The following is a 25,797-nucleotide window of genomic DNA, read 5'->3' on the forward strand; positions in this document are numbered from 1 at the left end:
TTATATCAATATGCATTCGGCTTTTGTTTTATGATCAAAGATTATTGCAATAATAATTGATATAATTTTATTGCCCAGCTCTTATTGAGCAGCTGTGAGACAACTGCTTGAGTGAGTTTTTGCTCTTCTTCAGGAAAAGTCTTAGATTTGATTGTAAATTGTTCCTTTAAGTTGATTTTTGGTAAATAAAACAAGCAAGCAAACAAATATCTTTACAATAAGCACTAGGGGGCATGCTGTACAAGTGCATGTTGTATGTGTTGTGTTGTTATTGTTTTGTTAACAATCCCCCCCACGTCACTGGAGTCGTGTGTTTTGTGCAGTTTGATTGTAGTTTCACAGCATCAGCAATTGCACATGAACTACTGGCATATTCAGATGTGGGCAGAGCAGTGGACGAACAGAGGGCGGCCCTGAAAACACAGTGGGACAGAATTGTGCTGCTCACCGAGTCTAAAACAAACAGCTTAGTACTTCACCCAGTAATTATAACTTAGGGAGTGCTTTGTGGTCTGTGTTCACGCCTCTGTCCAGACATAGAGGTGTGTGTGAGAAAAGAACTGTCCCTTTTTTTATTTAGGCTGACTAAATAATGACTTGTTTTGCTCATTGGAAGAAAATGACAGTCAAAATTGAGCTGATAGTCCTGACCCTCAGCCCTCAGACTCCCATCATTCAGCGATACTTTGTTATTGTGATTTGGACAGAGCACGACGGACGGACTCCTCCCCCGTGATGGAAATGCTGTATAAATGCAGCATCAGCCTGTCAACAGCAGTGTCTGAAAGCTTATTGGTGCCCGAACATGAAGGGACTGAGCTTGGTTCTCCTGGTGCTTCTCCTGATGCTTGCAGTCGGAGAGGGTAAGAAATGAAATACACCCATTTTCTTACTGTGTGAGATCAAGCAAATCATGATGCTCAAACTTCACTGTGCTCAAATGGGGCCTGACAGACAACATGACAGTTAATGTTAACTTCTTTATGATATTAACATATTTATTGGGATTGCAGTTTATGAAAAACACTATCAAGTAGAGTCAGTATTGATCAGTCTTATGGGAACATATCTGTGATTCTATCGACAGGCAATGATCCAGAAATGCAGTACTGGACTTGTGGGTATAGAGGACTCTGCAGACGGTTCTGCTATGCTCAGGAGTACATCGTTGGTCATCACGGTTGCCCTCGGAGATACAGGTAGGCCTGCCAAGATCATACTGTAGACCTGCACACAGCCCTTTCATATTTGTGTATGTTTCTGCATGACTTCCAGCAGAAGAAAAACACCTATTCTGAAGAAAGACAGAACCTTTTTGAGATTCTCTAAAGTCGCCCTGTGCTCATTTCCAGGTGTTGTGCCATACGGTCTTAGCAGCTCCTGCAAGGTGTCCCGGCATGAGGGCCGGCATCTTCAGCTCACGCAGCTGGGATCCCGGCAGCCGGCACAGCCTTATTCCTCCGGATAAACCATCCGGACAACTTTGCTGTCGATCAGTCCCTCTTGGATCTGACGCCGAGTGCTTTTGAAGTGGACTTTATATGCTGTACTAAGAACCTAACTCATTTACTCATGTTGTTGCCTGAAACCTGGTGTGGCTGATCCTGTACCTCACACTGAATGATGTCTCATAACACAACAGTTGGTTCCTTCTCTCTGAAATGCGGTGCCAATGCCAATAAATGCATGGAAACAGATGCACTGGTGTTTGGTTTGTTTAGCCCAGAGGATCCTCACATTCAGATTTGATCATATTGTCCCAAATGCAATGCAAAGTAAACCAGTTATTTTGCATGTGAGAAAACATCTAAAATACAGTGTCTAAATGGAGCTCATTGCCCACTTGGCTTGACCTTGGGGAAATAACAGCATGGAAAGCAGTCTGCGTGGAGTCTGGCATGCTGTCGCTCAGCGCTGTACTGACAGGACACAATAATGGTCAAGTGACTGACCTAAATAGCTGTTGATGAAATAGAGCTTTTGTGAATGAAGTGTTATGGCTCTGTGTTTATGTTATCTCACCATTCTGTCGGTCTGGACAACATTGTCTGGAACAGACGGATGACGTCACGATTGCAAAGCAGATTCATTGTCACATCGCCGGCCCGTCTCAGATCATCGTGCGGTCAAATGTCGTTGCTGGTAAATTGATTGTTTCTATTTTTTTAGGAATCAACATAACTGTCTGCTCAAATACTAATTTGCTCATCTCAGTTTGAGGGAACACCAACACAGGCCGACAAAAAGGCTGTGGTAATAAATAATAAAAACTGCACCACAATGAGATTCAAACATTTTGTTATCCCTCTGCCTACTATACGTTGCACTAACTGATCCAGGATCTGAAGATGGTTGATGACTGGCCCGGGCTGGTAGGTGTTAAAGGCATGGATGCTATTTGTAAACAGGAGCCACTGTATTGTGCCCTGCATTGTGATCTGGGTTGAATCTTTGTACTATTCAGACAGCGGAGCGTGACCAAGCCACAAAGGGGCAAACCCCCACAAACCTGTTTACATGAGGCTTTCTGTCTTCACAAAGCAACAGACAGCAACAGGTTGGAACTGAAAATTATGACAGGATGCATGAACTGTAACTGTATAGACCAGTGTTACTGTGGGGAATTCAGGGTTTGACGATGTTGATGACAAATGAATCACAGGGACCAGCAGTAATTTAAAACTAAAGGGACGTTATGACCTTTAACATCGCATCTTAAATAATCTGAGCTCTGGGTTGAAGTTTTCTTGTGCATCCCCTCAAACCTGATCAACTTACCTGGTTATTTAACTGGACTTTTTAGCATAGCACTGGTCTCTTACTGCTATTTTTCATTGCATCTTTAAACATTTTTAATTAAACATGATTAAATCAAACAATCAGAGAGAACTGACACTGGATTTAATGTAAATTTCAACGGCATCTTTTCTATATTATTCAGTTTCTGATTATTTGTTTGGCATTATTCATCTCATTGATTGCTTTTAATCAATTATTAAAAACATGGCATTAGCATGAAATGTACAAAATCAAGAACAGTCTCTTTCTATCCTCCATTATGTACAGTCCATTTAAATTGCACTGTAACTGATCAAATGTGAACAAGTATATCTTCAGCTTTGGTGTTCAGAGCTTTTTATTGGCCAGAGGTAAATTAAATAAAACAGCTTTATTTTACTAGATGGCTGAGTGTTCAAGATCCTTTTACAACTTCCAATAATGTTTCTGCTTCTGGGTCATTTTACCTTGTGATGTAAATGTCAGGTGAAAACAAACAGTCTTTGCTCAGGTCAGATTGTTTTGTGGCCTCTGGATAACAGAGGATAGCTTCTCTTAAAGATCATTTACAGATCTCCATCCCTCATTCCCACAGTCTGCACCCCAAAGGCCTTTCTTAGGATGCTGACACCACACGGATTAGCCAGGTGATTATGAGCAAAACTCGACTTTCATTTGAAGTAGTCTTTCACATTCAGGTTTAACTTCCATGGAATCAATCCAGAGAAAATGTTTCTTCATGCTCGTAGAGTCTATTTAATGCCATTATAGCTCTAAAGTCACAAGACTCTTACTTTTACAAGCAGACAGGCCTGATCTATGGAGCTCTGCAGAGGACAAGCCGGTCCTCAGTGGAGGACTTCTGAAACTCTGTAGTGGACCTGTGTCTTTTCTCACCTCAATATAAAGCAAATGTTTCTACCTCGAACCTGCTTCTAGCTAAAAATGTCTGAGCTTGGTTACTTTAGACTTCATTGTTTGGTTTTTGATTTAAAATGAATCTTAAAATGTGCATTTTTTTTCAACCACTTTGAATGGTATGGTAACTTTTAGAAAGGATAAGCAAAATTAAGGTGAGGGAATGAAAACTTAACAGTGGCCGTTACACACAACAGAAGAAACACCTGCACAATATTATGCAGCCTATTTCCAAGGCCTGAGATAGACCGTTTTTGGGAAACTATTTTACTGGCTAGTAATATAATTTCCAGGTTCGGGCCTTTGTGTCCACACCCTTTTCCAAACAAACTTTGGACTGTCGGCCTTTGTCTTTGTCGGCCTTTATATGAGACATAAACTGCAGGAAATAACCTTTCCCTTTGGAAGGGGTCAATGAGAGGTCTGCACTTCCAGATGTTTCCAGATGAGGGGGGTGGATTTAATCTTGGTTGGTTGCTAACCTCCTTCCAGATTATCATCACATCAATAAGAACAGTTCTGGGGCGGACCATGGGTCACTATGACAACAGCTTTTCTGTTCAGGTCATATGAAAAGAAGCAACATGTAAAAAAGCTGTAGGGCTGAAAAGATGTACAACACTTAATTTGATAGAGTTGTTCATACATTATACACAATGAACTAGTCCACGTCTGGACCAACTTCCACCCCAAAATAAAAACTTACTGAACCACAAAATCTGGAACCACTTTTAATCATTGAAGATGTTGAACACAGAAACATTCAGATATATCTTGTTGTTGTTGTTCAGAGGCATGAAAATTAAAAGCTTCCCTGACAGAACTGATATTTTATTCAAACAGTTTCTTTTAAACCGATTCTAGTAAAAGGTACACATGTAAAACATCAACTTGAACCGCAAAAGGCTTACTCAGCTAGTTTAATACCCTCGAGTCATATCAGTGCAAATTCAACATGAAGAGGTGACTTTTTAGTGCCGTTAAAAGTCATGCACACCTTGAATTTATGCATTTGTTGTGCTATAAAGAGATTACAATTTCCTCTGTTAGTTTTAGAACTGTTTTATGGACTTGGATGTTATGAAATGTCTACAAAATGAGAAGCAGGTGGGCAAAATGTTAGTATGACAGAGTTTCGGACAAATATTTGATCGACATTTCATTGCAATGCTGCAGAAATCTTATCAGGTTGTAGCTACAGGTTTTTAGAATTTAGAAAATGTAATCAGTATTGAACATGATTGTTTAATTTCTTTGGCATCCACAGATCTCTAAAAATAAGGATTACCACACATCGTTAAATAAAAACCAGAACATCTTTCTCTCAGTCAAATAACAAAATTCTGCAATTCATTTAACTTAGTATTGTAATGGATCCCAGTCTTCAAGTTGCAAATATAAAACAGAACAATAAAAAAACTAAATAGGGTGAACTTTGATTGAAATTTACCATGTCATATTAACCTATTATTTTCTTTGCAACATGAAAACCTGGACTCAAAATCTTTCACATTCAAAACTAGAAAATATTTCTCAAACTCAAATCTATCCTACACTTATGGTGGCATAGATTTTTGTCGATGAAAACAGATTTAAAGAGCAAATATTGCACAAAATTGTGACGGAAACTACAACCTGAAATGGGAGACCTGACCATGATAGGTTTTGAAATAGTCATAGTAATATTCCTCACTGGCATCAAATCCTGTTGACAGGGTGTCAGGTTACTTAGAGCCAGGTTTTTGTGAAAGTTAATTTAGTCTAGGGCTTGGCACAACTTTGTGCAAAACTTCAAGGGAAGTACAAAGATTTTAAACAACACTGTATGACAACATGTCATTTCACATCTTCGGCAAAGACATCCTTTCACTTGGACACCTAGACTTACAAGTCAGGCCTAGGGTTGAAATCTGTGGGAGACCACTGCTGAGACAGTAAGGTGCAATCTTGAACATCGATGGCAAAACCAAATGAACTTTAAACAATTCATTTTTCAAATAAAACGCTTATTATGTGACCTGCGAAAAGGAAAGATTGTTAATAATACAGAATGCAAAATGCCCTTAAAACTACAGCAGTGGGCTGATCTAAGCCTGAGAATCCGATTGTCTGAGCTTAGGAGAGAAGTGTGATTTGGTGCCGTGTCTGTTGGGCCAACTGAGGCTGCGTCCAATTCACTTTTGATTCAAAACATAACCTGAAGCTTCGTTTTATAGGTTAATCAGTGTTCCACAATTTGTTATAAAAAAGTCTGACGGAAAAAAGTATGCAAAATCTGAATCTTGAAGAATTTAAAAAAATGTCTAGAACATGTCAAATGAAGTGAAATGAAAGTGCATTAACACAAACACTCCTTTCAAAGAGTTTATAAAAAAAAAATAAAGAGCTAATCTAACAATCCATGTGCCTGCCAGGACAGAACTAATCAAATCATACCAGAACTTTGCAATGTACATGTTCAATTGTTGTGACAGAACTGGATTACTGATCCGTTAAAGGAGACGGAAACTCTGACCTGGGACTTAATTTGCAAATTGGCAGCAAACATTTGAAAACACGTAAAAAAAAAAAAAAATCCACTTGAAAAAAAAATGACAAAAGCAGTTCTGAACTAAATATTGACAACAGTAAAAACAAAACTTCCAAACTAATTTACATTGATCACATACTAAAATAGAAATTATCCATCATCATCAACTCCTACCCCAGTGTGCTAAATACTGAGACTGAACCAGTCACAAAAAAGGAAGATTTTTTTGCCCCAGCCAATTTTAACGAAAGGTTGTCGATGAGTGATCTGTGCACTCCAACGAAGATATGATCACAGAAAAAACCTGACTACCTGTAACTCATATCTGTTCTTATTGGGCCAAAGACTAACGCGATGATGATACATTGAGGAAACAAGAGGAAAAGACACGTAAAATATTTTTGCACTTTAATACAAACAGCATAATTATATTCAAATTAGGTTAAAGAAAACCTTCATGTGGATAGATTCCAGCAATTAATCTATTTTTAGCCTTAAAAAAAGCACCAGAGTACTTCAAGTGATTCTGATGCTGTTTGAATTAAAGCCTGTCCAGCAGTGATGATCAGACTGTGCAAAACTAAGCATATGTCACGATTACACGGCACTGAAGACGCTGTAGCAACTCTCTTTACAGGCCTCTGCCTTCAATTTCACTCTTATTTTATTCTCTTGTCAGAACTCCGTGGAGGACATTGTAAACAACATGTAAGGTCGGGCTATGGCTTCACTGTCATTAAAAAAAATTATAATGAAAACAGATTACTGCATGCCAAACTTCTACTTTGCAAAATAGTCCTTGTGATGTTTGTGCTGAATGATCTTGAGCCCACCACCGTGTCACAGCAGCTCAAATGTGCCCCCTACCATTAGGATGGAGCATCGAAAAGGCCGAAAGAACCCATGTGGTGATCTGCTGCTTCCTAAACAGTTAAAGTTACACTCAAAACAGCCCAAACTATTTTTCTTGAAAATGCCAACATCTGATTTTTCAATTTAGGATTTAGAATTACAGCTGATGTCTGATTTCAGAAGCCAGACTAAGTATTCTGCTTTCCAATTATAGGAAAGCACTGTTGAACTATATAGCCTCTTATCCACTGATGAAAACCCCCCACTAACACCAGCTAACATCTGGCTTTTATCTGCAATGGGAATGGATACAATCAACATTCCCTGGCGGGTCAAAGGACTCTGCAGAAGACACTGGTTTTCAACGGCTCCAATCGGCAGTGATGGAAGCGAGACACTTGAGTGAACGCACCAATTTGGCAACACAGTGAGGAAAGGGAGCTTCACAGGGACTGGATGGAACAACCAGTTTGTCGGTCATTACTCTACCATTATACAGCTCCTTTTCACTTACGCCGCACAAAAAGAAAGTATCACTTAGTGGTAAATGTGTTGCTGATAAAGGGAAGTAAACAACAGCACTCACAACAACTTTCGGGATTTCACAGGCTGTTCCCCGTTTCGGCCGTTTTGAGTGCATCATTATCTTCATCACTTAGACAAACCTCTTTCCACAGGTCTTCAGCAATTAAAGAGCTTTCGGTTTGTCTATTCCAAAATGAGGAGTTTTACATTTTTACAGCTCTGTATCAGATTAGGGTTAATTCAGCTCAAAGGTCCATTTTGCAAAATAATGACAAAACAAACTACATATTAGGGTTAGGAGATGGGACAAATACTGTACATGCGCTATTAGTGATCCACTGATTGACTCTGGCTCTTTTAAAAACACCCAAATTTGCATTAATGTGTCTGCTGATGCAAAGCTTCAAACCTAATCCAAATACTTAGCGCCGAAGAGAACATTTCCTGTGCCATCAGTGGCAGCTGGCAATATGGGGCTCTGTTTCCCATCAGCCTGCAGTGTCCTCTATCTGCACTCGAGGGCGGGCTTTACAGAGACATCATGTAAATGTTTAATAGCTTTGTAATCCAGTGTTACACTGCAGGTTTACAGTGAGATAATCTGGTGAATTCACCAGTTATTTCCAGTTGAAATGGCGATGGTGTCCCATTGGAAAACTCTGCCTCATCCCCCAACCCTAACATGTTACAGTGTGGTAACGTGGTGGCACAAAACTAAGTCATGAAAGCAGAGATATATGGCCAAAGGTATTCAAACATGTGTTATGGCTGTGTATCAAACTGGGGCGTCATTAGCACGTGGAAACTGTTCAGATGAGCTAATTTTCCACAGTCTGGCCAAACTGTGATGTCTGGCTCCAGGTTGGACAACGTTGTAGACTCCCATCAGAGTTCATCTCATACCGAAAGAATTTGAAGTCACAGAAAATTCTGATAGGTGCCTCTTCTCAACGGATCTCATCTTTACAAAATTAATTCGACTTCTGGTCCCATTTCATCTTCAGCGTCTGAAAAAGCCGGAGTAACTCTTAAGGATTCTCGAAGATTCCTTGCAGTCCAGAGCAGCTGGCTGGCTTGTTTTTAGGCTACTCACATTCAATGATCTTCAAGGCAGGAGCGGTCATTTGTGAAATAAGTAGATTGGCCTCTGAAAACCTGTCACGATGCAAAGAAAAGTTAAAGATGGCATCAGGCTGCGATGGTGAATAATAAGTAGGTTATAAACTTGCACTGACAAATTGCTGAGTTACCTTTTATTGAACATTGGGGGGTCCCAAGGTGCTCAAAACTGGTGAAGCCCACCTCAGATGTAAGGTATGATGAAAACTGGTCAGGTTTGAGGTGGATGCTGTGATAATGCCCGGTAATATTATCCTGTCACATGAGAGAGAAAACAAATATTTGTTATTTCTCAGCAAAACAACAAAGCTTTCAGAAAGAGAATGCTGCAGATATGCACTCGGTGTCTCGGTCTCTTACAGTCAGCTTCCTTCTCCTCACATACGACTCCCACGGCTGCGGCTCGAGGATGAACAAGCCTCCAGGACGGAGGTGTCTGTAGACTCGCTTGAAGAGCCGCTTGAGGCCAGTGTCTCCCCAGTTCAAGTGAACCCACTTGGTAACGCTCAGGCAAAGGATTACGTCATACTCCGGCCGCTGAGTCAGAAGCAGATTATCACTCTCCAGTACATAATTGGCCTAAAGGAGAGAAAGGGTGGAGTGAGAAAAACAGGACCTTGACAGGATAAACATCTTTTTGGGGTAAATTCGTCCCACAGCTGTCATGAAGTAAAGATTATTTCTGAAACATAAACACATCCGGGTTTTTAACGACAGGTGAGTGGAAAGTCAAGATCTCATTTATATGGAGTTCATCACATTTTGTGTGATACTGTCTCAGCTATCTCTCAGCTTCTCCATATTTTGGATTGGTATTCTGCATGTGCCTGACCATGCATTTATCACTAACTGCTGTTCAACAACATTGTGAAGAATCAGTAATGCGATACCGTTTCAAATTAATATCTCAGCAATAACTCAAAAAACTACAGACCCAACTTTCTGGAGGTCTTGATGACATTACAAAATAACTGGGGGAAATTTGACTATCTTTCAAATACAGTTTTTTGGGGGTAAAACAACTTTTATTGTTATAATCATTCATAGTGCTGTTATTTTTTTACATTGGGGATAGCAAAATGTTGAAATATAATACAATAAGGGCGATATGGCCAAAGTCAAAAATATCAGCAAACTGAATATGTGATATGGGTGTTTGGTAACTGGGTCACATCAACCTGGGTTAGAAATCCCACATACTCCTGATTAGAATGTTTTTGGCCGGTATAACAGATAGAACCTTATAATGGACTGATATACATGAATACGAGATGACAGAAGAGCAAAGTTGAGGAGAAGGGGAAAGAGAAGGAGTGTTATTTCATCCTGATCAACCTTTTAAATAGAATACCACTGAGATCAAATTCTGGGACAACGTGATGACTGAGAACAGACCTTTTTCGCTGAAGAGATTTTGAAATATCACATCAGGAAAAGCACCGTTGTTGCTATTTAGCGGCAGTTTGGTCTATTACACAGCCAAGATCAATTTTATTTCTTAATCACTGACACTATATTTGTATAATAGTTGTATAATTTGTGTATTGATAAGTATTTAGTGGTAAGGATCTAACAAAACTTCAATATGCTTCCCTTCACCTTTCTAATGCTCTGCAGCCTGACATTCTTCTTTCATATCCAATCTTGCATTGTGCAGACTGAGCGGGATCAGGCGTTCATCTTGGGGCCCGGTTCACTGCTTTTACAGGATAAGGTCTGTGCTACACTGCTGTTATCTCTACTGCTTCATTCCCAGACACTACAGTTTCTGCTCCAAACCCGTTCATGTGGCTGCCTACACAACGCCAGCAGGCACAAGGCCAGTGGAGTGAAGAAACGTCCGTAGAAACTAGAGGAACAAAACCCTTAATGAGAAACTTTTATGTCGATTAAAGTAAAGCTGTCGGAATATTTGTCACATCCTCGACAAAGGGAGGCAAAATAAAAGCGGAAGCCGTTGGCCAACTTTAAAAAAACGCGATGGAAATGATAGACTGCTGCCTCTATGTCGCTTCCATCCTTCAGTTCCCAACATCAGTGGCAGCTTCAAACACCAACATACAACACACAGAGAAATCTATGGGTGACAAATGAGTGGAAATTCCCTGCACACTCAGTTTGAGCTTGTAAAGACTCAGATTAATCAAATGTTAGAGTCTGACTTACAGAGATTCTGAACAACATGCTTGATTTATATATTATTGTGTAAACTATATTGAGGGAGGAGAAACTCTGGTCTTTTTAAGAAAATGCTGATAATCTAAAACAAGAAACCAATAACTAGAATAACAAATCCAATCACGTGAACTTTGATCAATACCCTAAAAGACCTATGTGACTCATTACTTTACTTTTGGAGGCCTACGACTACAACTGAATGGAATTAAATCTATAAAGATGAATGCACATTTGATTCCACTCATTTGAATATCAGCAACGTTTAGTTACAACGTTAAATTTGCATGCAAATCAAAGCGGCCGTTCATTATCCTGGTAAGTTATTACCATACGAGTATAAGTGACTGTGCTGTGACAGTGCCACCCTTCATTGAGATGCAATATAATTATCACTCATGTTACAGGGAGAAGAGAGGCTGCGCAAATTCTATCAAATCCTCAGAGTGAACTCAGAGTTTCTCCTAACATGTAGCCTCTTTCTTAATAGTTCTGTTTGTTTTGTTCAAGCACTAACGACACGCTGTTACCCTCGTCTTAATGAATATATATGATGCACTGCAGACGTAATGCAGGCAGTGACATGCTGAATTTTATTACTGAATTGCTTTCATCTAGGCTCCCAGGATGCACCAACATGGCAGCATGATTCCGCCTGCACCAGATGTTCACACACACACACACAGAACGTCTTCTTACCTTCATGAAGGACACATTTGAGGGGAACTCCCCAGGCCGCGTGGTGGATGTTTCTGTGAGTGGTGGTGCAGCAATGGGCCCCCTTGAGATCCGCAGGGACATGGGAAAAGAGCAGCTCACAGAGGGATCAGCAGGGCCCGAATCACAATCTTCCTGCTCCATTTCCTCTGTTTTGCTGCCCTGCCTCTGGGTCCCTGCCTCATCTGTGCGACGGGAGTCATTGTCATTTACAGCCTCTGCGGGGCCACTTTCTCCTTTCACTGGTTTCCCATTTTCGTCCCTGCTCTCGTCTTCATTGTGCTTCTTTTCTGTGCGACTGTCGTTTCCATTCCTCTCCTCCTGTTTAGTGCTCTTTTTCTCCTGCGTTGCCCGCCTGGCCTCTTGGGTCTGCATCTCAGAAAGATAATGTCTGATGTTCTTTCGGGCTGCGTGCACCAGGCCACTGTCAATATCCAGACCTAATATGCGGGCAGGTCTGAGCATTTTGGCAATATACAGTGTTATGTGGCCTGAGTTGCACCCCAAATCCAGTACCTCTTTACCTTCAAACCATTCTGGACGAAGCCAACGCGCCCGTGGGTCTTCACTGGCGCCCGGGTTGCGGTAGCCGTAATACTTGTTGTAGTTCCCAAACTGGAACTTCTTCTGTTGCTCCTTTGCATGGTTGTGTGGCTGCTGGTGCTGGCGGCCTCCCGGGCCTGTTTTAGAACCACTTCTTGGTGTGTGGAAAGACTGAGAGTACCTCTGTCCCCCTGTACTGCTACTCTTCTCTCCAGATCCTGACCTTGCAACGGGGGTAGAATGGGTTACCGGAAGCTCCATTTTGCCAGAGTTGCGCCGCCGCTTGCGTCTGCCTGCGTGCTGGTTTGGACCTCCCAATAAAGAGGAAGCGGAATCCTCCATTGATACAGATGTTGTCTCCTCCTTGCAGCTGGCTGTGGTGTCAGCTGAGTGCTCATGGGATTCTCCTGTGACATTGGAGACACTGTCTGACTCTTTGGAGACATCTAGTGCAGAAGATGAAGCTAACACACCAGGAAGCAGTGCAGAGCAACCAGTTTTTACCTCAGGTTTTCCCGATTCGGAGGGGTTGATCTGCGGGTGTGAAATTCCACCTCCTCCTGCTCCTCCATGGTGTCTGTTGCGGTGTCTCTTCCTGCCACCGCCCTTATAGGGGGACACCAAGAAGCTGCTGTCTGCTAACCCGCTGTTCAGGTTTAACGGATCTGTGATGTCTCTGGGGATAAGGATCTCCACGGGGTCTCGACTCTTCGCTGGCAGCGGGGAGGATTTTGGCGTCTCTGCATTCAGGGCCCTGTTCACATCCTCATCCAGCAGGCTGTTGAGATTTAGGGGGTCGAAGATGTTCCCACCCAGCAGGAAGTTGGTGGGCAGGACGGAGTCACTCTCAGAGTTGGCCCTTCGTCTCCTCTTGCCAGATGTCGGATGCTTGAAACCAAAGCTAGCTGTGTTGCGCCGCTTCGTTAATTTTGTTTGCTGCTGCTGCTGTTGTTGTTGTTGTTGTTGTTTGGAATGATGAAAGCTGTTCCTGTGGCTGATGTTGTCCTCGTTCCCTCTGGTTCTCTGTCCAGTATTGTCTGAGTGACTAAGCACGTCAGTCGTGCTGGTGTGTTTCGGCGAGGCTGCAGTGCCCGGGACGGGACACGCAGCTGCAAAGTCAGGGGTGGCTGTGGTACCCTCCACCATAACGGATATGTTACTGTAACCTCCAGTGCAATCTGAGAGCTGCATAAATGAAGCTGAGCTGGCCTGTGGACCGCCAGTTTTTACAGTGTCCTCATCGGCAGACATCTTGTTAGGTTTGCAGAGCTGATGCAAACATTGAAGTTTTTTGTCTCGATCTGAAAGTCAGAGAACAACAGTTAAAATAAAGTTTTTGAAATAATCTACTGAGTGCCACCAATTTGTGCAATTATGGTCAACAATATTACAATAGGTTAGTTAGGTTTATATATAGAATGTTTAAAATAAAAATAGTAATATCTGCAAGTATGAAAAGGCAAAGCAAGCAAGTGAACTTTAACAACAAATGTTTGAAATAAATAAATAAATAAATGATATCCAAAAAGGAGAAGTAAATACTTATCGAGTCCTACCCCCATTTTTCATATTTCTTAAAAACATTTTGTGAAATGCTGCAATATTCCAAACTTTAAAGCATCTGCACACCCCATCCCACTGTGCTGATAACAATAATGCATTGTATTTGTACAGCTCTTTTAACAATGCTTAAAGACACTTTGCAGGATGACTGGAATAACTACAAATAATAATAATAAAATGCACGTCCTGATCACACATTGAAACATGAGCTACACGTCATAATCAAACATTAACAGCAGTTGCAGGAGCTTAAAATGAGCCTGGAGGAGCTTTCCTGTGGCTGCGATCTCACAAACTTAAGAGTGCAAACTTGTAGTCGCTTGTACCAGCTGAAGTTACTATGAGGCTATACTTGTGGGCTCCAGAGTCCGGGGACCTGTGCCCTCCAGGGAGCAGCTCACTAACATGGGGTCAGCTCGAGTGGACGTCGTGGTCAACTCCTCCGCTTCCCACTTGTCATTTCAAAACATGGTCTCGCTTCTAAATCCGGAGTGTCAGTCACACAGTTATCGGACTGAGGATGCGACCTCTGGGTCGGGTCCGCTCGGGGGGGGGGGGGGGTGACTGACCTGAAAAGTTTCCCTGGCTGTGTTGGACAGTTATCTAGTTAGCAGCTAGCTCCTAGCTTCTCCTCCGCGGGCCACAACGTCGAGCAAACGTCCCGCTGCACAAACCGCGTTATCGGACAAACAGTGGAGGAGCCCAGCTGCTGCCCGAGCCCCGTGTGTGAGTCGCCCTGCCCGGGGTGATACTATCTCCCCGGCGGCCTCCTGTTCGCCTACAACTCAAGTGTGTGTAGTCGCCATCAAAATAACAGTCTCACCTCGCAGTTCTCCTCCCCGCCTCCGGCCGGACTGTCACTACCCCGCTCTCGGAGCTAGCGTTAGCCTGAGCTAACTCTCTCACTCACACACACACACACACGCTCACATACACACAAGTGTTCCTACACGGCGGCAGGTCGACGCACAAACACGGAAGAAAACAAAGCGCTGTGGCCGCTGAGACGGCTCCTCTGTCCCCCACCACCGCCGGTGAAGACTTCCTCAGTCAACTCCTAGTCCTCCAGCGGCAGGCAGGTTGCTGGAGACATTATTCGCTCCGTGGTAGAGGCGGCATGGCGGCGCATCCGGGCTCCGAGCTGTAGCCCAACATGACTGGGGCGGAGATCTCCGACCAGCGGCCGCAAGATGGTGAGGGGGGTGGAGGCTGTCTCCATGTGATGATGAGCCTCACGGATCACAATAATAAAGGCTAACACGAGGCCTGCGACCGTCCATATGTCTTCCTTATCGGTTATTAGGTCGATAATATTCGATTATAGGCGAAATTAGTCGATTGATCGTTTAGTTGGTCATAAACACAGGTCATAACTGGGGCTGCAACAATAAAAGACCTCACATTTTGAACATCTGAATTACTCAAATTAAAAAATATTGACCATTATCCTATCATCAAGTTGATCGATCTGTTCTCCTGATTAACAAGTTGAATATTGTCAAAATGTATCAATTAATCGTTTACTTTGTCATAAAAACAGGTCATAACTGAGGCCACAACATTAAAATACCTCACATTTAGGACAACTGAATTACTTCAATAAAGAAATATTGACATGGCCTATCAATAAGTTGGTTGATCTGTTCTCCTGATTAATAAGTCGAATATTGTCGAAATTAATCCATTAATCGTTTAGTTGGTCATAACTGAGGCTACAGTGATATACGACCTCACATTTTGGACATCTGAATAACCTCAATTAAAAAATATTGAATTAATTGATTAATCGTTTATTTGGAAAAAATAAAACAGCCCATCAAATTGATGAATGATCAAATTGAACTTAATGAATCATCACGTTGATCTATCTATTTTCCTTATTGATTAATCATACAAACACTGTTCAATTTAATCAATCATTTAGCTTGTTTGATTTACAAGTGGATACCATCACTGTCTCTACACAACAGGCCATAACAAAGGCTACAGTGATGTAGGACCTGCATTCCATTATATATAGACAGAGGAGTCACCTGTGTAACATGGAACATGGAAGTGGAGAATGTAAAGGCCATTTCAAGTTCATGGTTATGTTGCACACAAAATCATGGCTAGATTTTGGATGCTTTGATCTAAAAGACGTCTTCTTCTTTTCTTTGTAACTACAGCATCGCAGCCACGGCTACCATCCACAGACCAGTTGTTGGTGATTTGATGACGTCATCACAGTCAACTTCAAGGCTGCAAACTACGAGGTAGGTTTAGGAAAATGTCCTAAGGGAGCAAGGCAACCTTTTGTCACCTTGACCTCCACATAATTGTGGTTGTTCACCGGAGCAGCCTTTGCAGGGTTTGATCAAGGCCAGTGTTCAGCTGTCAGCTTGAAGATATACAGTTGTTCTTGGTTGAGGCAGCAAATTGGTCTGTACTGCTTACTCCATATACAATTCTCTAAAAGACTTGAGGTTTGTATTCTATGACACACCTCTCTGGACCTGAGAATGAACGTTTTAGACCTCAGAGGTATAGATAAATATATATGTGTGTAAATGGTCTGCATATATATATATATAACTATATATATATAGATATATCTATATATATATAGTGCTTTTCTTGTCTTTATGACCACTCAAAGCGCTTTACAGTACAGTTTATTGACATTCACCCATTTCCACACACATTCATACAGTGCATCTATGGGCAGCACCTGATGACCGCTCTACCCCCTCAGCCACAGCTGCCCCCCTATTCACGTCAGTTACATTCTTAATGCAGATTTTCTTTGTACTTCTTTGTTCTTGTAAAATAAACATGTGACACTTGCTGACCATTTTGTCCATCAGTGACGCTAAGTATCAGTGAGTGGTGAAGAGTGCAACATTTACCACAGCCATTTAATTTTGATGAAATCGATCAGTTATGTCAGCAACAGAATCTTTCCTTCTTTCAATGAATACAGCCAGTGATTTGTCAAAAAACCTAAATGTTAAACTTTCATTTTGAAAATGACGTTAACTCCAAATATGGCATAGGCTGTACCCTGTTCTCTAATGTAAGCTGGACAGCACTTTTTCCTACGGGAGTAAGAAAGCTGACTTTGCATTGAACTAATGGACTAAATACTAAATTAGTCTAAATGGGACACAGCAATTATGTAAAGAGATACTGTAATAAGGATGGTCAGGAGGAAGTCATAATTTACTGGAGATTTTTGCAATCCTCCAAATAACCACTAGGGGGAGACAGAATATGCAGTAGAACAGGTATGTACGCCTACAGAAACAAACCTCTCTCTCCCTCCGCTTTCTCCCTCTCTTGTTTTTAATCATACTTTTACTACATTTTGTTGTTGTCATATGAATTCCATTATTGCATCACTGCAATTTGAAACTTAAAAAGTTGCTGTTTAGCTTCCCCTATAAGTTGGTTTATTATGGAGTAATAGAAAAAAAAGAAGGAATGGCAATATTTATTTCAGAAAGTAATATTGTGGTTGTGAGAAATACATCGTGGTTAGTGTGATTAATGAGTCAAAGCAACAGAGCGGCCCCATTCCACCCACAGAGAGGCTCCAGCCCTCGAAATCTGCAGCTGTTGCAACAGTAGTATTTGTGTTTTTTAGGGGGAAATTTGCCTCCAGTGTAAAGAAAGGAAAACACCACCAACCCTCAAGGAATCTGTTGAGGTTTTGTTTTGAAAGGCTATAACTCAATCTGTAACTGTAAGATAGCTTTGCCAGGTCCAGGAACATTCAGGAAAATCCAGTCTTTGTTGCTGCAATAAGTCCTTGCTTTTAACAAAAAATATATTTATTCCCAGATTACAATCAACAAATACTGTAGCAGCTTTAACTCTGGCTTTTGTTTTATAATGTGAAATCCCAGTATGTATATCCTCTTAAAACGGAAAATCCGTAAAAAACATTTAAAGGATTTTACCACCTGCTGGCATGGAAATTTAAAGGTTTAGTTTCACAAAAATTACATGAATACCATGGAAATGTAGCCACATGCACAAAGGCACACATTTTTATTATAAAAGCTGAAAATATTTTGAACACTGTTCATCTAAAATGACAATCATGAGTCAGTTACTCTTGCAGGCTAACATGACACTTGCAAAATTAAGTTTAATGAAGTGTGGACCTGGAAATCTTAAATATGAATAATATATGATATTGGAATAAGGAAAACTACCCTTTTCTCTAACTGCAGATTTGACAAACAGGGTCCTCACACTTGATGTTCTCTGTTGTGTTGACAGCAGCCTTCTAATTGGGTCTCAAATCAGCACCACAGACTCTGTTGGGCAAACGCGTCACCCCCCTCTAATCTCTTTAGAAGGGGAATATAGGAGAGAGGGTACCTGTCCCCCCCCCCCGGCCTCTGTCCCCCTCTTTTCTCATGTTAATGGGGGTGCGGTCCTCGATCCCGGAGACCATCTGCCCTTCCTCAGGGTTTGGGCCCCAAGCACTCCAGACGTGTCCCATTGTTTGTGTGTGTCCATGCAGAAAGTGGTGAGTACACACGGTTCTTGTGGCCCAAAAGGCTCCTCCATCAAGAGTGCGAGCCTGCTGTTCACAAGAATACGTGTGACAGAGCTCGCGTGCCCCCGTGTGCAGTAACATCCGGGCGCTCCAACCATTTGTTATGCTGCGAGTCAAGTTCAGATGTAATGTGTGGTGTCATTGTAAGTAACCGTCGGCTGTGGGATGACTCAGCAGGTCAAAGTGCTATATAAAAGTGTATTTTTTTATCAGTACATTGATCCAAAGATACTGTTGTTATAAACAAATCAAATATCACACGAACAATATGCATTAGGCGCAAAAATAATAAACACAAGGTTTATTAGTGTGATCAGACAATTATCTAATGATTTTCATTGTTACAGATACACTGAAGGTAGAGGATAAACCAGTATGGCTTTGTTGACATGCATCATGCCCCCACTGAGCTTGGTCAAAATTGGGTGTCTGTGATGTGACAGATGCATGAATCAACGGAACGATAGAGACCAAACCGTAGATGGCCTTTCTGGATTTCATTATTTGGAGGGACAATAAAATGACAGAACCAAATGTCATTGTTCGATATTGGGGAAGAATAATTGCAAACATGCCACAGTAACCTTTGATGTAATTAATTTGATCGCAAACCAAATTATTCAGCAGATATAAGAAAAGGGACTTGACTAATAAATGTAGCTAATATTCACACATTATACATGAAGTAAATGTGAAGAACACGCTGTTGGCAAATTGCAAAAAAAAAGGGTGTTTTATTCAGACTTAACAAGAACTCTTTGCTGGAGTCCGATCAAAATTGAGAATTAGGGCATAAAACATTGCCGATACAGATACATCAACCAATATATATGTTAAGAATAACAAATCTTTTCACATTGGTGCATAACAACATATACGCCCATACTGACGATGTCTGTGAAAAGCTATTATAGGCCAACTGATGAATTGGTCGAGCTCTACTTTTAACAACTTGAAGAAAACATTTTTATTTTTACCTCGACCAAGAAGGTTATGTTTGTTTGTAAGAATTACATTTTGGTGCAGATCCAGGGATTTATTTCACTTCCTTTAACGACAATTTCATTGAATAATTCATGTTTTCTGTTGAAAAAAATAAGATCAGACATGTTTAGGGGACTGATATATAGTGTGTGCAATCTGGTGCAGGTCAAAATAAAAATCTGGATCCAGTGGATTTATATGTGGCTTCATAAGGTCACTGTCGAGCCCTGGTGAAGATTTGCACTCTGGTCTTGGTTCGGTATTGTGCGGCCAAGGTGTGCGCACCATCTCTGACCCTATCCATGAATCTTCATGTCAACTGAAATGGCTCCCAAGCGGGAGGCATACAGCAGTGACGAGCGGATTATGACTTTCCATCGGACCTTCCCTGCTCATTTTCAAAGCTACATGCTGCTGGCTGCATTGAAATTAGTTATTGAACTGTCCAAGCAAGGGGAAACAAGGCCGCTTCAGAGGCACAGCACACAATAAGCCAGCTGTCAGTGGGAGGGGCCTGCTCAAACCAGTGTTGTAATGGATAGTACTTTAGTGCTGCCTTTCCCTCCGAGAGCTGATAGGTGCTCCTGTGCAAGGCCGCCATGGAACTGACTGACACTGACACAAGGCTTGATTTAGGGAGCAGAGCTAAAGAGAGCAGCATAGAAATGTCAGTGTAAAGTGAATCTAGATACTCTGTATGGGCTCTGAATATCCACAAGTTACATGACAAAGCTTAATGATAAGAAAAGTATTTGTGACTTGGTGCTCAAAATATATTTTATATATATTTTTATGTTCAGAGGTGTTGTATGTACAACTAGATTACTGACCAGCAACATTGTAATTACATTTGCACCAGCCTTAATTTTGAATAGTGCATAAATAATAACTGATTTAAATGCACACAGATGCTCCTCTCTAATCCCCACAGGCTCCTCATTTGCTTCCTCACACCTGTTTTACATTCAGAGGTGTGTCTCTCTCTCTGAGCGTCTTGTTCGCCGCATCAGAGCTTATGTCCTTGCTGAGCGTTTCATACACTAAACTGTGCGATTTCACACTATGCTGAATAATGCACCTGTGCTGTCACGCTGCACAGAGACTGAAATAATAAAGAACCCGAGATATGTGATTTCAATTTGTTTTCCCTTCATTCTAGAATAGAAACAGAAAAACACAGTATTTAACGTGTTATTCATAAGATCGTACAATGGGCCTTACAAAGTTTATTTCATCTCCCTTATTGTTACAGTCGCCAACAGCATCACCAGATGCTAAAACATCAGTTATAATTATTGCTATGTAATTTTCATCAATAGCAATATAACACGGGAAGTTCAATTATACATCAGCATAGCACAGAGATGAGGTGTAATGCTTCATTGATATACCCCCTAAGTGTAGAATACTGGACAAAATATTAAACAGCAGGATGAGACAGCATGTTACAGAGCAAAGATTGATCATATGAAATGTAGTTGTAGAGCAGTTACCATCACCATAGTATATTTACCAAGGTTTTATGCATGTTTCTGTAATTTAATTGATTCATTTAATTTAGCTGTTAAGGCTTATACAATTTCCCTGGACAGTTATGTGGATGGATATTTCACAGAATGTGGTACTACATTAACTGCAAAAAAGATAGTTTTGAAATCATTTTATTTTATCGTCACACATATTGCAAATTTGTTCAGCGTCATGTAGTTGATTTACAGTAAACATTAAACACATACCAGCCTCACAGTCATCAGACAGAGCAGGGTATGATACTGCAAAATATCAGTAAGACCCCCCCCCCCCCCCCGCTCCACAACACCACCATTGTGGGGAACCACAGATTAGCGGTGTGAGGATAGGGGAATCACGTTTGATGATATAAACCAGCATTCATTATCCGAAACAGTCACTTGAACAGTCAGAGACGCTCCCTCTTAGCATCCTCTTTGAGTTAGCAGGTTGAAACATGTAACTTAGCCTAAATTTAGAATTGAGTCATAACGGCCAAGGTGTTAAGTGCACGGTATTAAACTGCACTGTAATCTGTAATTACTGCACTGGGTTGACAGCGCTTATTTACTGCTGAGCATTTTTCCATCTGAAAAATGGGGAGTCGACCTAATGAGTTCTCACAAGACCACGTGTAACCTATCAATAGGTTAACCACAATCAGCAGGATAGAGGCCTACTAACCTCAATTATATTCCTTTGGGGGGTTTGCTGTGCGCCAACCCACACGAAAAGTATGTCTGATTTCTCCTGTCTGTGAATGTAGCTGTAGCATGAGTGAGCGTGACCCATTATCTTTTACATGCAGCGTTACCAGCGGCTTACAGACGTTAATCTGATGTAGTAAAATGAAGAGCATTTAATACACTGTCCATACCAGTCCTCCCTTATCCACACATATCCGCACACTTACACAAACATATCATATAATGGGTTGTATGCTTGTGAGGTATGTTGTCAGAATCAAAACAGCTGTAAAACAACATTATGTAAAATGTAATGTTAATAAAAGTTGTTTCAAAAGCTAAAATCCTTCAGTTTAGTTTTTGTTTGTGCTTGATTTAAATGTGATTGGGTTTGTGAGTAATATCAGTGCAAATATCCACTGTTACAAAACAGATCAAATCATAATTTTAAGTGTAGTACAAAAATGTAGGGCTTGTTGATATGGCCAATAGATATCAAGAACTTTTTATATTTCGTCAATCGATATTTATCACAATAAATATCATATGATTATTTCTTTTAAAATTAAAGACTTTTTGCTCCTGAGTGAAGGTTGTGCTTTTAAACTCTTCTTTATAGACTGAGAATGATTGAGAACAGCAAAACAAAATCTGAGACCAGGTTTATTTTCTTACTGATATTTTGTTTTATTACCATGATGTTTTTAAAATACACTGGGAATTGGTGGTAGAATCATTTCTTGTCATAATATTGTCATAATATCTAATAGAATATAGTCAAAGCGACTTGAACCTAATGAAACCATCTGAAAACAGTCTTTTTCCCAAATTGCAATACCTGATTAACTTATAGAAAATTGACAAGATGTACTATAAGCGTATATTCAGGCACAAGTGAGAAGCGAGAGATTTTATCGATGCTCCTAACAGAAAGTGAAGTTTAGTTCAGTGGGGATTCACCCACACACCTCATCTCGTCTCGTATATCATCGTCTCCTGCGAGGCATGCAAGTCTCTCCGAAGCCTCCCTCTACCTCTGCTCCCTCCCGGTGCACAGTGAGCTCTACCATAATATGATAATCCAAACCATAATTTGATATGGTTTATACAGCGGTGACTGACCAGCGCTATGATTATTTGATTCCGGACCAAAGGAGCTTCTTCTCAAATTTCTTGCTTCCATTTTGCAGAATGATACATTCCTCTTGGACTGATGAGGAAGGATCATCAGGAAATGCTGCAGCACACAAGCAGCGATGACCATTCACATTCATAATGCGAACAAATTGTATGAGGTGTCTGTTGATGGAATTTATGGTTGGGCTTGCTGAGTTGGAAAACAAAAGGGATCCTTGAGCAGATAAAATAGATTGGACTGGATTGAAAAGCTTCATTGGCATAAAATGAGAAACATGTCCAGAACAAAATAATCATTAAAAGGTGCACAAATCTTTGAATTCTTTATACAGTACTAATATATACAACACATGAAAACAAACAAGGTTAGGCAGCTGCAGCAAAGTTATCAGCTCTGCTGTAATAACGCACAGTGGTGCTTTGTGCTAAATTATAATATCAGCACGCTAGTATGCTCGCAATAATAAACCTAACCTGCTAATGTTCGCAGGTGTAATGCTCATGCTTTAAGTTAGCAGTTTAGAATCCTGTAATTTGGGCTGATTGGGAAGGCCTTAATTGTGTAGCTATTTCAAAAGTATGACTCTGCATTACATGAAAAGTGAATTGATCAGAGACGTTGCAGTTCACCCTGAGGTGGGGGGCGTTTCTCTTAAAGCATTAATCATCCAGCAACAATGTTTAACTGTACAAACGTTTGTGCCAATGCATTCAGTGCATGTGAAGGTATTTGACTAGATTAGTACTGACCTGCTGGTGTTGCCAGAGGAAAGGTCAGGGGATCCCCAAAGTCCTTAGGATTCCTCCTCTGGGGACCATGAATATACCACATTTCATGGGGTTCCATTTTGTGATACAGTGGAAACCGGATATAGTGATCAACGGTTTATTTGGATCAAAAAGATTCAGACAGAATCTTTGCAGATACAAATGCTGTTTGAATAATTTGGTTAGATTGATGAAGGATTCGGCTTACAGTCAGCCAGGTAACTGTAAACTGCAAATGCACATAGCAAGATTACTTCATTGTTTTTAGGAACCTCTCAGATTATGGTACTGATGATAAGATTGTTAATCAGAATAATTGTAGGTTATACAGATATAGGTTATACTTAATTTAGAAAGCAATTTTCCCGACTGACCGAAACACTTGAAAATTCTGACACGGCCTATAACAAAATGTCACCACAGAGATGTGCTCAGCCTCCAAGGATATTTATAGGATTCATTATATAAACCTGATCACTGACAGCAGCAGCCTATGGGTACTAGTAAATCATGCTCCTCCTTACTGCAGCTGCAGGTTGTCCTGTCAGCTCCTGATCTGAGCTTGACTGTCAAGTTTTAGGAAATGATCGGCCTTGAGTATTACTCAGCAGAATTCACAAGTGATTATCACTTATTCAACAGAATGTGCAATGGACAATATTGCAGCAGTCACATTAACGTCAAAATGACTGATACAGTTTAAGTTTAAGACATATGCAACTTAAAGCTGGGAGACATATGGTCTTTAATTAAAACATTTCATATTGTTGTCAATTGTGACCATAGACTGTATATAAAGATGGACGACATGACAATAAAAGTGAAGCCAAATCTTCTTGAGCACCTCCTGGTGGCTGGTTGCGTTATAGGTCATAAACCCTGCCTCCTCCATGTTCATGGATGGGAGACGGATCAAACTAAAAAGTCAAAGTAAATGTGAAATTAATGTTTCTCATAGATGGTTTCTGTCATTTTAGTTAGTTCTCATCACACTGATATTGGTTCAAGTGTTCATTCTCCTGGTGTTGGTTATTTGATGTTATAAAAACATACAGCACGTGTATCGGCAGGACCTCGATTCTGCGGCTCCACACTACATGGACCACAGCACAGACTTTATATACAGTCTATGACTTACAGTGAGAGAGAAGATGTGAGTTCAGTCGTGCTAAAGGCCACAACTTCACACGTGCATGAAGGGACATTCATTGGCTGTGATAGAAAGTCTGTTATCTCCACCATTGCAGAAGGGAGGAAGTGATTATGTGTGTGTTGTTTCTTTGTTGGGTGCTGGGTCCAGGTTCTGACCAGGGTCATGTAACAACTCTGAAGGCTGAAATGAAGTGTGTACAGCAACAGATGGATTACAGCCTCTTATAACTCATTATACCATGCAGCATTCACTCTATAATGGACAGCATAAACACAGTTGGCCAAAAGCACTAAGCAGTGAATGTCTGAGAACAAAAAAAAACAGGAATTGATCAGCCCTGGTTCCGGTTGGACCATTAGGTGTCTCAGTTGGTAGCACTGCCGCCTCAACGGGTGAGTTCCTCTTGCTGGTCTTTTTATGTTTCTGTGTTTGTATGGATTTCTTTTGTATCCAGTGACCTTTGGGTTGTGTTAACGATGACTAACACAGTAACGTGTTTGAGAGCGTTTCTCTGTCCATGTGTTGGACCTGTGATGGACAGCTGACCTATCCCGGGTATTTCCTGCCCATCAGCCACATGCTTGCTCGTGCAGCCTCACTGTGATGCTGGTTAGTCATAATTACAGTCACATGTAGGGAAGTGATAGGCGTAGGAAATGGATGAAGTAGTGGTTGCAGATATTTTAAACTTGTGGGAGGATTGAATTGGCTATAACAAAAAAGACAGTAGATCCCCAGAGAGGATAACATTGAAGAGACTAATATAATCCATATGTTGTTTTCTTCATGACTTAAAGGCTTTGTCACGCTACAGTAGGGTTGACTCAGATCCAGTAGTATTTTGACATTTTTCTTTATAAACCGCGTCCCACTGCCTCTGTTGTAAGTGTACAGTGATTCTCAGTGTCTGCTGTCAGGAGGACAGAGCAGAACCTCTGCTGCTTTGAAACATTTATGTGGCACCGCTGATCTACATTTGCATTTCTCTTTCTTGTCTGTGCTGGCAGGTGTGAACCTGTAAAGCTGGAAAAAACTGTCACAAAAGATGTGCATGGAATTGTTTGTGCATGATTTTTTTATGCACACCTAAGACTCCACAAAGTTGTATATGATTGTTATAAAGATATTAAAGTAAATTTAATTTCAGATTTGAGACATTTACCAACATTTATGTGTTCTATATTTTAAATACGTTCAATTTCTCGTTTTAATTACGATTTATCTAAAACTCACTAATGCCTCCTCCTGATGTAAACAAGGGATGATAAGAGACGTTGTCTTCTAGCGATCA

The 25,797-nt window shown here is 40.9% G+C and overlaps 2 protein-coding genes across 5 annotated transcripts; one reads left to right on the plus strand and one right to left on the minus strand.

Moving 5' to 3' along the window:
- The first annotated feature begins 752 nt into the window (after positions 1-752).
- defbl2 (defensin, beta-like 2) lies at positions 753-1,677 on the plus strand. Its single transcript, XM_034606539.1, is given in 4 exon segments — positions 753-782; positions 785-863; positions 1,088-1,199; positions 1,353-1,677. Coding segments are annotated over 4 exon segments (243 nt in total). The 3' UTR covers positions 1,375-1,677.
- Positions 1,678-4,414: 2,737 nt separating this feature from the next.
- Positions 4,415-14,978, minus strand: mepce (methylphosphate capping enzyme). 4 transcript variants are annotated; one of them, XM_034606717.1, is made up of 6 exons: positions 14,544-14,978; positions 11,597-13,458; positions 9,083-9,301; positions 8,854-8,977; positions 8,697-8,758; positions 4,415-8,610 (listed from the first exon to the last, which is right to left on the minus strand). In XM_034606717.1, the coding sequence occupies exons 2-5, from the start codon at positions 13,406-13,408 to the stop codon at positions 8,724-8,726; spliced, it is 2,190 nt and encodes a 729-aa protein (XP_034462608.1). In that variant the 5' UTR covers positions 13,409-13,458; positions 14,544-14,978; the 3' UTR covers positions 4,415-8,610; positions 8,697-8,723. The 4 variants fall into 4 exon arrangements, with proteins under 4 accessions (XP_034462608.1, XP_034462609.1, XP_034462605.1 ...); XM_034606718.1 differs by having other exon boundaries at positions 4,415-8,758; XM_034606714.1 differs by having other exon boundaries at positions 4,415-8,758; positions 14,691-14,912.
- Positions 14,979-25,797: the final 10,819 nt, after the last annotated feature.

This window comes from Hippoglossus hippoglossus, chromosome 14, assembly GCF_009819705.1.
Source record: "Hippoglossus hippoglossus isolate fHipHip1 chromosome 14, fHipHip1.pri, whole genome shotgun sequence".
Lineage (NCBI taxonomy): Eukaryota > Metazoa > Chordata > Actinopteri > Pleuronectiformes > Pleuronectidae > Hippoglossus > Hippoglossus hippoglossus.